The sequence below is a fragment of the Thamnophis elegans genome, chromosome 1 (assembly GCF_009769535.1).
Source record: "Thamnophis elegans isolate rThaEle1 chromosome 1, rThaEle1.pri, whole genome shotgun sequence".
NCBI classification, from domain to species: Eukaryota; Metazoa; Chordata; class Lepidosauria; order Squamata; family Colubridae; genus Thamnophis; species Thamnophis elegans.
In genome coordinates this window covers 52,968,989-52,983,517 of record NC_045541.1, presented here as the reverse complement: position 1 = coordinate 52,983,517, position 14,529 = coordinate 52,968,989, and the positions used below count along the sequence as shown (strand labels likewise).

At 42.2% G+C, this 14,529-nt stretch overlaps 1 protein-coding gene across 1 annotated transcript in view; it reads right to left on the bottom strand.

The window, feature by feature from the left end:
• Nucleotides 1–13,705, bottom strand: part of ADCY5 (adenylate cyclase 5) — a 290,915-nt gene extending 277,210 nt beyond the window's left edge. Inside the window, 2 exon segments of the mRNA XM_032226514.1 lie at nt 10,967–11,580; nt 11,583–13,705. Of these exon segments, the coding sequence (XP_032082405.1) occupies nt 10,967–11,580; nt 11,583–11,967 (999 nt within the window). The 5' untranslated portion in view covers nt 11,968–13,705.
• Nucleotides 13,706–14,529: the final 824 nt, after the last annotated feature.

The window sequence follows — 14,529 nt, the reverse complement described above, 5'->3', positions numbered from 1 at the left end:
AGAACTTGTGTAATTTGGCATCAGGCAACACTTAGTATTGTTCAACCATTCAGCAGAAGGAGATCGCTCTGGGCCAGTGCACTGATTTCCCGTGCTTTACATGTTTAATCAAATACAGCTTTTTTATGACTGGGGAGGGACGCTGTAGTGGACCAGGGTGATTTCATCTCTTTCCTTCTAGAAGGAGCAGATGTCATCACAGTTCTATAAGAAAACAATTCCTTTCTTTCATGGGAGGAAAGGAAAAAGAGAGGGGGAAAGGAGGTAAGAAAGCACCCTAGAAAACATAATCAAGAGTTAGAACATTATATGTAATGAGTTTTTAAAATAGACTGTTGACAGCAATGTAGTTACCTCTGTAAAACGTATTACATAATACCTTACAGGTAGTCCATGACTTACAAACACAATTGAGCCCAAAATTTCTGTTGCTAAGTGAGACAGTTAAGTGAGGTTTGCCCCATTTATGAGTTTTATTGCCACAGTTGTTAACTAAATCAAAGCAATTGTTAAGTTAGTAACATCACTGTAAAGTAAATCTGGCTTCCCCATTGACTTTGCTGGCCAAAGGTTATAAATGGTGTTCACATAACCCCTATGACAGTGATCTTCCAACCTTTCCAGCTTGGCGGCCTGGCCCAGGGTAGGGGAGAAGTTGTGTGAGTGGCAGGTGCATTTGCGCACCAGTGGTGGGTTCTGGATCCCGGTTGCAATGGGGCCCGGCATCCTCCACGTGAATGCGTGCAGCACACACGTGTCTTACTCGTCGGAGCATTGTGCAGGCGCTGTACATGCCATGCATGTGCGCGTAATCATCAAAGAGTTTAAAGATAGGTAAGGATCGTGGGCAGGTGGGCCCTCCGGAGCACCGTAACCACTGGTGTGCATGCATAACTCAATTTGTGGAGAACAGGTGCACGTGCCCTTCAGTCGTGCAAATGCAGCTTTGTGCATGAGTGGCAGGTGCTTGCACTCATGCGCAAAGCTCCACTCGCACAAGTGGTAAGCACTTGCATTCGTGTGTGAAACTCTCTTCATGGAGGTGCAAGCACCCTCTGCTCACATGAGTAGAGATTCACATTTATCCATCTCTCCTGTGGCACGGTTTTGAACAGGCCGTGCCCAGTAGTGGCTGTGGCCTGCGGGTTGGGGACCCCTACCCTGTGACATCTTCCCAGGTCCTTGAAAGATCCTGTCATATCTTCCCTCAGTCATCCAGAGACAATATTGGGGCATCTCTGAGCTTCAATGTTTTCTTGCATTCATTACCCAAATTAGGTAACATCATTAGTGCTAGGTAAGAATGGGGTTTATTCCTCAGTTTATATTCTAGTGGCTGCCTGTCAGTGTGGGGGGAGTGTAGGTTCTTTGGGTTATTTGCTGTAAGCCTGACTGTAAGTTCCTTGATTGGGCACTGTTACTTCTTGGTTGTTGGTTTGGATGAAAATCTTGGAGTTCATCTATGCTCATCTGGGGTTCATTGCTGGTGGAGGAGATCTTTGGGTCTTTTTGTTCCCTTTTTGTCTTGTTGAGAAAACACTTCTCAGAAACCTACTCCAATTGATATGCTGGCTGAGGACTCTAGAAGTTATGGTCCCAACACAGTTAGGGGACATCAGCTCATTATCAAAACACTAATAAACAGTTACAGTGGCAGACCATAAAAGATAAACAGTCCTGCTTGGATTTTGAAACCCATAGTTTAGTACATCCTCATGATTGCAATCAAGGATAGCCCAACATTTGGTTACCAGCAATAGGGCTGATCTGTGACCAAATAAACTCTATAATGTTACTCAGCATGCAATTAACAGCTCCAGTTAATGGCATGGACTCAAGGCACTGCTGTTACCTCGACCCAGGAGGAATAAAAATAAACATTCCAGAAACGTTCCAGCTTTATAAGAAGAGCCAGGCAGGCTGCAACAGATAACAAGTTTTGAGTTACTCCCGGTTTACAAAGTTAAACAAGAAGGAAAATTATATTGTTGGTTTTAACCCATCTCAGAAATGGCCCGATGGAGAAAGTTCACATTCCAGATGTGTAAACATCCCATGATAATTTGCCTTTCTACTCCTAATCTTAGGGCATTTCCTCTCTAGTGGTATGCAACAATTTCTACCACCATCAGATCATTGCTGGACTGCTGCTATATACTGCTATATCGCCTCAACAATGCCCAGTTAACCAAGAACATCCTTTGGGGAACAGGGCGAAATGATCAGGCCAATACAGGTAATCCTCGGCTTGCAACCATTCATTTAGTGACATTAGAAGTTGCAACCGCACTGGGAAAAAGTGACTTACAACCGTTTTTCACACTTATGGACATTGCATGGTCTTGTGATCAAAATTCAGATGCTTGGCAACTGATTCATATTTATGATGGTTTCAATGTCCCGGGATCATGTGATCACCTTCTGCAACTTTCTGACAAGCAAAGTCAGTGGGGAAGCCAGATTCAATTAACAATCTTGTGGTGAACTTAATAACTGCAGTGATTCACTTAAGAACTGTGCAAGAAGGTCATAAAATGGGGCAAAACTCACTTAACTATCTCACTTAGCAACATACATTTTGGGCTCAATTGGTTCGCAATTCAAGGACTACCTGTAATCTGGTCCTATGTCATGTAGGATTTTTATATCTTTTATATCAGGACTACCTGTAACATTATGTGAATGCCACATAAGTTCACTGGAGATCAATGCAAATGTATTTACTGTAATGTGGCCTTGTGAGATGATGCCATGTTTTGACATTACTGCAGTTTATTATAAATATGGCTATATTGAGGTGATGCAGCAATATGGATCATGAACATTCATGAGGAAACAACCTTAGTAGCCTTACCACAGTTGTCCCACATCTTTGTGCTTCAGCATGAGGAATTCACTGTTCTCCAGGTCATAATCTGACTTTCTATTAAAAAACATCATCCAGTGGGATCTAGAACCCATGTTTTCCTCTGTCAATACACCTGCCCCATAGAACATCATTCTTTGCCCTGCCCACTATCCCCTCCAAGATCCAGATATTTCTAACCTTCTCTTCTTTACATAAGTCCTTGACACTCAGGTTTCCCCAGCATGGGGTCAGATTATTTTGTGAACCTGTCTGGTCTGCTTGTTTTTGATTGCTGTGTTGCCTCTGGTGTAATTGCTTATGTCAGATAATATTTTTCTTACAAAAATCTTACCTGTCAGTGTAAAATTCTGTAGAATTGCCATTTAACAATGGCAGAAACATAAGATTTTGATGCCTGCTGCCACTGGTGCTACAATTATTTCTCTTTAGTCTTCCAAATATTTTAAAAGACAAACTTGTCCACCAACAAACAGATCAATGGCCTCTGCCTGATGCAGCAGATCCTCTCATTTGTGAGAAAAGCTGCATCATTAATTAGCTCTCTTTGTCCCAAGGAGAATACTCAGTTATAGATATCAATCCTAAAATTTATTATTGCATTGTTGCAAACACAATATAACCAGTATATATTAGTTTTTATACTGTCACCAAATTAATAGAGCATTCAATGGTTTGTCATGAGCTTACAGAAGTGAGCATTTATTTTTCTAGAGAGAAGAATCATATCCAACATTTTTATATCTGAAGAAAGTCTCGACTAACAACTATTATTTTCTTAATATTTTACTTTTTCTTCAGCAAACTCAAGCAGACATGTGTGATGGTCTGCCTTCATTTCATTCCCACAACCATTATGTGAATTAAGCTAGGCTTAAAAATACAAGCTTGTCAAACCTGCATTTGTATCACTATACTGCATTTCTTCTATAGAATAATATAGAATAATTTATACGTGGAATACTATCCCCTTTTAATAATTTGGTAATCATGAGACAGCTTTCTCACAACATGCTAGCTTAGGCTAAAATAGTGTTAACTTACTAGATGGTAGCTGTAGCTCCCAGATATCTAAGCATGCTCTGTGGCTAAAACCATTATATGAAGAGTGCCAGTCTAGTCTAGTAGTTAAGACACTAAGGCTACAAACTGGGAATCTGTGAGTTCTAATCCCACCTTGACATGACAATCAGCTGGGTGACTTTTTGGCCAGTCACTATCTCAACTAAATTCACTTCAGAGGGTTGTTGTTGTGGGCAAAATAGGAGCATTAGGTACATTCACCATCTTGAGTTGTGTATGACAAATTGATAAGTGTGAGATATAAATAAATTATTAAGCAATAATTAGGGTTTTTTGTTGGGGCACTGGTCTATTATAAGAATACCAACTATGTTTTGTTAATTTAAATAGAGAATTAGCTCTCATGAGAACCTTGCCAAGGTTCAGCATCTAAACTAATCCAAGTCAAATTTTACTTGATTTGGACATTTGTGCCATGAAAAAAAATAACACTTAGCATACGCAATTAAATAATCAGCAACTACTTGAAAGAATTGATTGACAAAATATTAATTACTTAAACAAGCAAGAATTGTGAAACTATGAAATTAGTCTCTTGAACATGATTGTTTAAAGCCAATAATATACTAACATAAAAATAGAAATTAACATGTACACCTTTGGATTGGTCTACTGTGAGTTCTATTACAATGCTACAACTTGCTAGTACTAGATATAAATAATCTTCAAGGCATTTGACAGCATGGGTGTCTGCAGCTGACCACACTGATGAAAAATACCCCACAATCCGCATATGAGGATGTCCCAGTGCAAATCCCACCTTATATCCTGGGTTCTAATGTTAGCATTTGTTTCAGAACCACAAGTATCCCTAGTCACAAACTCAGATTGGAATTTTAAAAAAACAGTTTAAAAAAATTTTTCAAACCAAAAGTGGTTTGAATTTCCTGATGTCAGCAAATTTCTTCCAAATCGCTAATCCAGAATTTATTTCCTCCCCAACCAAGTGAATAAAATTAAGATCAAATTTAAAAGGCAGACGATATTTTTATAATATAGTATATATTTTATATTATTTATAATGTAGTATATAATTTTATATTTTAAAAGACAAACTAATATCTGTTGCTTAACAACTTTACAGTCAAATGATTAACATCCCACTCACCTTATTGGCCAGTGGTGGGATTTATTACCAGTTCTGTGGGTGTGGCTTGATGGGCGTGGCAGGGGAAGGATACTGTAAAATCTCCATTTCTTCCTGATCATCTGGAACTCAGGAGGCAGAAAAATAGATGGGGGTGGGGCCAGGCAGAGGTGGTATTTACCGGTTCTCCGAACTACTCAAAATTTCCACTACTGGTTCCCCAGAACTGGTCAAAACCTGCTGAATTGACCACCACTGTTATTGGCCCATGGAAATTTTTCTTTATTTATACAGCCATTCATCACACAAACAAGTGACTTGGGGCAGCATACACCATAACAGCACTTTAAAATTCCATAACAATTTAAAAACAATAAAAAGAAATGAAATACACATATAAAGCAAAAAGATAAAATAAACAGATACACCCAAGAAAACAGGAAAACAACATCAATTAATCTCGCACAGTCACTTGCAGGCTCTCCTGGGATCCCCAAGGCTGGTAAGAAAAAGATATTTAAAGGATCTTCTAGGAAGGCTAACAGAGATGGGGGCAAACCTCATGGGAGGGGGAAATGAGGTCCCACTGGGATCACAGCAGAAAAGCCCCACTGTCAGGGTCTTATCAGATAGAGCTCCTTTGAAGATGGAGACCCATAGCATACTCCTCCTACCTAACCTGATGGAATAGGTAGATGCAGCCCCACAAATACAGGTAATCCTCGAATTTCAACAGTTCCTTTAGTGACCATTCAAAGTTACAACGGCACTGAAAAAAGGGACTTGTGACCGTTTTCACAGTTATAACCTTTGCAGCACACAGACACCCCTGTGGTCATGTGATCAAAATTCAGACTTAGCAACTGGCTCATATTTATGACAGTTGCAGTATCACGTGATCCCCTTTTGTGGCCTTCTGACAAGAAAGCCATTGGGGAAGCCAGATTCACTTAATTACTGTGTTACTAATTTAATAACTTCAGTGATTCACTTAACAACTGAGGCAAGAAAAGCCGTAAATGGGGCAAAACTCACTTAACAAATGTCTCACTTAACAACAAAATGTTGGGCTCACTTATGGTTGTAAGTCAAGGACTACCTACCATCTGGTCCCATGCCATGTAGGGTTTTTATATCTTTTACACCCAGGTTACTAATATAATTTAGAGAATGGCTTCAACTTGAACAGAAAGTTAGTCAGTTCTGGTGAGACATGAACATTCTTAAACCAGTGATGAGCTTGGTGTTAAAATTCTGTCTTTCCTCATTGTTTTGGCTACTTGTAGGAGAGGTGTTGTTCCTGAAGCAAATGGTTTTATTAAGCAAGATCCAGGTGGGTGGGTTAGGTGATAACTAGTAAATGGCTTATCCAACAGCTTCCATACATTTCCCTTATCAAAGGAACAAGAAGTCACCCTGCTGACTTCCAACAACTGTAGCTGGAGGGCATTCCAGGGCTTCAGAAAGATGAAAAACAGATTCAGATGCTACAAGTAGTCCCTTGAGTCCCTGGGCTGCTCATTCCTGGCATGGAAGAGCAGTCCCATCATATATGGAATCAAATCACAGCTTAGCTCCAAACGCAGCAGAACTGCTATGAAGGTCACAATGAACTCATATAACACGTGTGTGTTGTTAAAGCCATTATCTTTGGCCATTAAACTTCAACAACTCATTTAATGATACTCATTTTTTTAAATTCAGCGTAGGATTGGTTCCTGTTATTATCATCAAAGCATTACATAAAGCTGGTAGTCACAGGAATGACTTCCAGGGGATAAAATAATTTTGATAAAACGTGGTAAACAAAATAAAGGAACTAAAGGAATCCCATGCCGAGTTGTGCCACAACAAGTTGGCCACAGCAAATTTTCCCATGAGGTGGCACGTTGGCTGCTGCAAAGTAGCCGCTGCGAATTGGCCTCGGTGAGTTGGCCATGGGGGCGTTGTCCCATTCCGTTCAGAAAGGGGCAGGTGGGCTTTTATACATTCTCTATAAAGGTAATCATCTTACAACTAGGTTGCTTCAAATGAGCATGGATTATGGGCAGAAGAGACACCGCATTGTATTTATTCTCATACATGAAAAGCCAAGAGTACTGAAGGGGGGTATTGTGACACAGGCCTTGGTAAAAGTCTAAACAGCTGAGAGACTGGCTTGGATAAGAGAAGAGTTATAAAATAAAGACACATGATGATGCCAGCTGTTTAGAAATGATGCTATCGGGCTTTGCCTCGAAAGAGAGAGAATCTGAATAAAAATGCAAGAGTTGGAAAAGAAGATTGTAGCTGCTGTCACATCTCAGGTCAACAGGAAAGCTAACAGTAGATTAAAGTATATCATTTACAGATATAGCTACCCTTATGTTTGAGACTTTCAGAGAGCTCTTTTCCAGGGCTTGGATCTCTCTGTATGATGCATTTTATATTCCAGGAACCATATAATCCTTCTGTTTTTTAAGGCAAAAGGTAACAGTTCCCCTCGCCACATATGTGCTAGTTATTCCCGACTCTAGGAGGCGGTCCTCATCTCCGTTTCAAAGCCAAGAACCAGCGCTGTCTGAAGACGTCTCCATGGTCATGTGGCCGGCATGCCAAGAGCGCATGGAATGCTGTTACCTTCCCATCAAAGGTGGTGCCTATTTTTCTGCTTGCATTTTTCACATGCTTTCGAAATGTTAGGTTGGCAAAAGCTGGGACAAGTAATGGGAGCTCACTCCGTTACGCAGTGCTAGGGATTCAAACGGAACTGTTTTTCTGATCAACAAGCTCAGTGTCTTAGCCACTGAGCCTCCACATCCCTATGTTTTTTTAAGATGTGTGACCAAATAAAATACACTAAAAATAATTTTCTTTTTTAAAAAATACAGTATTAAAGCAGACATACAATAACATAGCATCTGCAATGGGACATTTGTTGGGCATGTACAATCATAAGTAACCCTACACTTTACACTTTAGCAAAATGAATCAAGAAATTGCCACTGAAATCTCACCTAAAGAAAAGCTAGAAATGAACTTTCAGGACAGAGTTTTGAAGGGAGTCGTGATAAAGTGACTGTATAACACTAGATTTGGAAAACCAAGATGTATGAATTACAACATAACGCATAATTAAGTATACACTTTTTAAAAATAAAATGGGATGGGTTTTTTGGCTTTATTGTTCCTAGTAAATGCAGGTGAGCCAACACATCTGAGAAACACAGAGCCACTCAGGTTATGGCTATGAAATCGAACAGAGGAAGAATTCCTGCTAAGATCCTTCAACAAACACTGCTGGGGGGAAGGAGTGAATTATCCTGCAACCCCCTCACAGAAAAATCTGGAATAATTTGGAAAGCCTTAATATTGAGGCTTTTATGGGAACACCGCCAGAGAAGTCCAGTAAGGCAGGTTTTCTGAACCTTGGCCACTTTAAGACCTGTGGATGTCAACTCCCAGAATTCCCCAGCCAACATGGCTGCTTCAGAATTCTGGGAGTTGACGTCCACATGTCTTAAAGTGACCAAGATTCTGAAACCTTGCAGTAAGGCAATACTGGGTTTCATTCACCAACCTTATCTGCATGCAATGCAATCCTAGATTAGTTTACCCATAAATAACCCCTACAAGAGTAGAGAGGCTCTTATTCCTATGAAGATAGAGGCAGTCTTCTGGCCCATATCATGACTCCGCAAATGTCCTGTCTATATGGATTTCATTAGGAAAGAATCAAACAAAAACTGAAAATAACGGAAAAGTATTAGAATAATATATTTAGATTCGGTCCATTCCATGTTTCCTACCCCTACCGCCCACCCCAGACATTCTTATTTGGAAGAAAAAGGAAGGATATGCATCAGTGGGGCAGTGTCAGAAAAAAATTAAATTTCTATGGTAACAAGCTACAGCCTAGGTAATAAACGGCCTGTTAAGTTGTGAGGCAGTTGCCAATTTAAATTTTAGTATCAGATGGCTCCAAGTATAACCTCCGTTTATAGCTTGAAAGGCAACATTTTAGACTAGGTATCAACTCTTCTGATAGAAAAGATGTGAAGAACTAACCTGTAATTTAAAGTAAATTAAAAATAAATATAATTGTAGTACAGATAGTTCATAGAACATAGCTGGCTAGTGTTATGTCCAAAGTTTCAAGCGTTACAAACACTTTATATTCTGGGTGACTTCACAATTAAACTAAACCACTAATTCAAAATAATCTCTTTTTCTTCATGCATTCCAGTTGATTTACAATTTCCTATTATATCTGTAAAACTATTGTTTCACTTCAGGTGTTAGTGCAAATGTGATGTGTGCTAAACAGGAAAATAAACTAGGTAATCAGGTAATGTGATAGCAAAAAGCACAAAATTGAAGCTCAATCGGTCAGTTAGTAGAGAACCTTACAAGAGTCCAATAAAGTAACCGGGAATTATCATCTTCATTTTGCAGATAATCAGTGGGAGAATCAGGGAAATTTATTTAAAGTTTAAGTAAAACCACAACAGAAGTTGTGTTATAGCAGCAAAGTTTGAAACACAAAAGCGCTCTGAAGCCGAAAGCTTTATTAGGCTGCTTCTAAGGAAAAACAAAAAACAAGCTTAGAAAGATTTTCTAAGTTAAGTTTAAAAGATGGAGGCAAGATATGACAGCCCTCCTTGCCTTCTTTGTCAACTAATTTTGTTTAACAAATATGAAAGTATTCTAAATTAGGAAATGACCTGCCGAAGAGTTATTTCAGTAAAACTGCATAATTTTAGCAATTCTCTTAATAAGTTTCAAGTAGCACCTATGCATGTAATATTATTCCACAAGCTGGTTCTTCCAAAAAATATTAATAAGCTATTCTGTTACTGTTACTATTTAATTTTCATGCTAATAGGAGAAAATAAAATGAAATAATCACAAAATTATGGTCACACTTTAAGGAATCTTTCCCAGAATAACTTGAGGGCTTCACTATCTGGATTGAAAATACCTAGATGTACACTAGATGATAGTAAAATCATATGATTTTTTTTAACAGAATAATGGCTATTATGATTTTTGCAGCACAGATATTGTATACTTTGATACCAATTCCCAAATGAAGTTACTGGGCAGGAGGTGGGGCAATCAATAAATATGCATGCACAAAGTGAGATGAAGTTAGAACACAAAGCCTGTATAACATATTCAACCGATGTAACATCAAACATTCTCTTTAGTTATAAACTGATACTCCGGAGGAATCTAAGCACCTGCTTCCTACCTTCGTGAAAGGAAAGTTTACATATAAGAAATATATATATATATATGTATATATATATGTATATATACACACACACACACACACATATATATATGTTGTTCTTATATGTATATAAAACATCCAAGCTGAACTCATGTTTTATTCTCTGGTCTTGACAATAGTGACATAACTATAAACAAAATCCTCCCTACACCCACACAAAGAGGAAACTGCTTTTTTATTAGAAAGAAAATTTCCTTCCAGAGGAACAAGCTAATTTGGGAGGTTTACTATGCAATATACTTATTCGAAGCATTTTTTTCCTCCACAACTTTGTGGAATTTCATTGGGGAAAAAAAATAATTCTGACAATTGCCACAGAACAATGCAGTTCTTGGTACCATAGTAAAGATGTATTTCCCAACTGTTTTCACCTCTTTAATTAACAATACTGGAGCATTGTATCAATAATCAAATCCAGAGTTCTTTAACAGCAAGAGGCTATGTTTCTTTCCTATTGCCCAAACAATCCATGCCCCACACCCCTTTCCAAGTGTTCGGTTAAGGTTAGACATATAAATAAAAGAAATGCAAGGAAATTAAATGACAGGGAGCATCAACAACTAAGCCTGGAGCCAGGCACTTCCAAAACCAATCTCCAGGTATTGCAAGTTCTCTGTCAGAATTAGCAGCCACACATCTAACATCTCAGCCTTACCTGTTTTAATAAGACTTTGTCTTCTGCATTGATTTTGAGAGAAATGGCCAGGTGGATGGCAGACAATAGCACACCACTGATGACTGCTGCCCTCATCCTGATGGGTAGCAAAGTATAGATGCTGTAGATAAAAAAGATGGTCCACCAGATGCCCTCTGAGGCACTTCTGGGCTGCATTAGCAAGCAGCCAACCACTTGCACAGCTAACACCACAAGGATGACAGAGTAGCACATGAGCCACATGTGGTCCTGGTGGAAATCATTACGGTTGCAGACGGCCCCCAGGGACACCATTAGCAGGATGGCCAGGGACAGCACCACCACATAGGGCACTCGGTAGTGGCCATGAACAGTGTGGAAGAGCAGCATGACCAGGCACACCAAGACTAGCACTGCCATCAGCATGGTCAGGCTGCTCTGGTTGAGACGGAAAAAATACCGCTGGTAGAGGTGCTCCAACTTCTCTGACTGGAACTTCTTAGACCTGAAGATCTGTAGCAGGCTTCCACAACAGCTGCCCATTGAGATCATCTCAGACCCCCCTTCATCACCCCCCTGCTCCTCATCCTCCAGCTCGTCGATCTTGGCCTTGATCCGTTTCTCCTCGAGTCCAGCTCCACAGAACGTGGGCGCACCTCACCCTGCTCACTACCATAGTGTCTCGGACTTGGGGCAAGGGAGGGATCTCCTGCCCGACAGGAGTGCTGGCTCTTGTCTCCACTACGATCCTGCCAAGCAGATTTGGACCTGAAGCTCATCATCCTGCAGCCACTTACCCCATGGTTCCTGCTACCTGGCAGATCATACTCCTCCTCACTCCTCCACCTGCTTGCCATTCTGGAAGATTCCTTGACTGAGGCCCTGGTAGGGAGTGGGTAGGAGTAGCCATTGGCTCTGGATTCAGCTTCTCCCCAGGCAGAGCGGTGTGACTCTGTCCCTCCACCCCTGGGCGCAGCAGGAACTCCAAACCCCGGAGGGCTTACGCTGTTGGAGCGGGACATGCCCTGCTGGGGCAGCAGAGGAAGGGCAGGAATTCCAGGAAACCAGGAGAAGGTGGGAGGGAAATCAACCAGAAGACATTGGGTGGTTCATGGCACAGAACCAAACAGCAATTCTCCGGATCTTCCAAACAGCATCTCTCCACCAATGAACAGGAGGATGGAAGCAAGGGCAGAGACCAAACTGAAATCCAGAACCAGATCCAACAGTGTCCCCAAGGATACTCAAATCTCTCTTAGTTGCCACCTGGAAAGCCACTCAGGTCTCCTTCCCTTCCCAGGAGTCCAACGTTTCCTCATGCAGGGTTTATATAGCCACATAGAGAGCTGGCTGGGAAGCAAGTTTCCCTCCCCTCCTAGGGAAAGGTGGGCTCTCGGGCAAGGATTCCCCTTCTGTCATTTTCCCGCCCAAGTCCCTGGAGTTTTGGCAGTTCACTGGCGCATCAAGAATTCAAATCCACTACACCGGCATACATAGAAAACGGAGACAGAGGAGGAAAAGGCACCTGGAGTGTTGAAAATTTTCCCCCCTCTCGCTTTAAGCCACAATCACTCTACAACCAGAACGTAACTTTGTAAAATCATCACTGTGGAGCATCTTGGCAAGTCTCTCTCTCTCTTTCAGGATCTCCTCCCCGCGAAGGACCTGCTGGCCAAAACGAACTCAAAGAGGTGGCATCATTCCTTCGCGATCTACTCTCCATGAAGCGGAGCAAAAAAACCATCCAGAATCGTCATTTTAAATTATTTGGCCCGGAGGCAACCGCCTATGCGTTGGTCATCTGGGCAGCTGTGGCAGAGGGCAGCCCCAGAGGCAGCGCCCGAGGCGTCTGGCGAGCGACTGGCTCATTGTCCGATCCCCTCTAGTTTCGAGAAGGGTGCCCTAAGGATCGGCCTGAGAGGAATGGCGAGCGAGCGAGCGAGCCATCCGCCTTTCCGAAGCCCACTCGCCCGTCCCCCTCTCTCAATTCTTCCTGCTCAAGGCAGCGGCGACATTGCTGCAGTGGGAAGGGTTAGCGAAGCACCACCAACCCCGGAGCCGGCACTCGAAGCGTTATTTATTGGAAGTGAATCGGTCACCACCGGGTCGGTCCGGGCGCCTATCTTCCCTCTTCTCCCTGCTTGGAGGGAGCCAAGTGGGTGGGATCGCCGACGCTTGCCGGGACGGTCGCCGCTATTTTTGCCCTTGGAATGATGGGACCTGAAATCCGGCTCTGGTGGATCGAAGGCAGAATTAGGCAGGGCCGGCGGTGGGGCGGTGGAAGCAGGGCGCAGGCGGAGGAAAGCGAGAGGCTCCTTCTTCGACCGTCGCTTCAGCAAGGAGTTCTTCGGCAAAAAGCCGATTGCTTGCGCTGCTGCCTCTCCACGCGAGGATGCGTCGTTCTCCGCTGCAGCCAAAGGAACCGCCAGCCGTTCACCAGCTGTAGCGGCGGGGCAAAACGCACGACCACAAGCTAATTGTGGGGCTGGGAGCCGGGGGGAGGTGTTGGATAGCGCGCAAGAGCTGTTTTGGCGCGACTTCGAAGACTGCCACCGCCGTCGCGCTAGACCTCCATGCCTGAGCGTGCAAGGCGCTGCGGCGGGTAGAGGAGAGGCGACCTTCCCCTCCGACAACGTCAGCTAGGCAGCGGCTGCCCGGTTCTTTTTTTGCACGAGTAAAAGGGGCCTTTCCCGCGTACGGCTGGTTCCCTGGCCTCTTCGGCGCTTCTCCTCAGTTTCAGCCACGGCTCCTCGCCTTCGCCCCGCGCTCGCACGCTCTTCTTGCGGGGAACGGCAGCCCGCCCCTTTCAAACCAACATTTGTACGGCCCCTCTTCCACCCGAGCTACCGCCTGGCAGAGTTCCGCCTCGGTCTCGAGACTATTGGCTGGTCTGTCGGCCGCCGCCGTGTAGGATTGGCTAGCTTCGCGAAATAATCTGCTGGGTTGGCTTTTCTTCCAATGGGTAGTTTAAGAGGCGGGCAATGTTGATCTGGTGCCCTGCTACTCATCATAACCATCATCATCATCATCATCATCATCATCATCATCAAAGTCTAACATGGTTATGGTTGTACACTTAAAAAAAAGAAAATGAGGAAAATAATCATGGCACTTCCAGAACCAGCCTTGCAATACAATCAAAGTCAAAACTAAATATGACAACACCAAATGTCTGCTTTGTAAAATTAAGAGGAAAAGTGGAGATCCTCTCATGGGTGGCTGTAGTAAAATTGTTCAAACAGTATAAACGATGACATCATGATAGGGTTGCTGAAATTGTCCACTAGATTTTTTTATATAAAAAATTCTGTTGCACTGTTTGCCAGAAAACCACTGGCATGTGATGTACCTGAAAAAAATTTGCAAAATGGGTTGATAGAAATTTTGTGAAATTTCAGAAAACAAATTAATAGACCATATACAGTATGGAAAATATTACTGTTATAGAAAAGAATGAATGGTTCCCTGATGTGACAATGCCTCAAGACAGTGAAACTGATTTGGAAAAAATAATGGAGAAAATAATATAATATCATGGTTTACAAATTGAGCTTGAAAATTATGGAAGAAAAATCTGTTGTCGT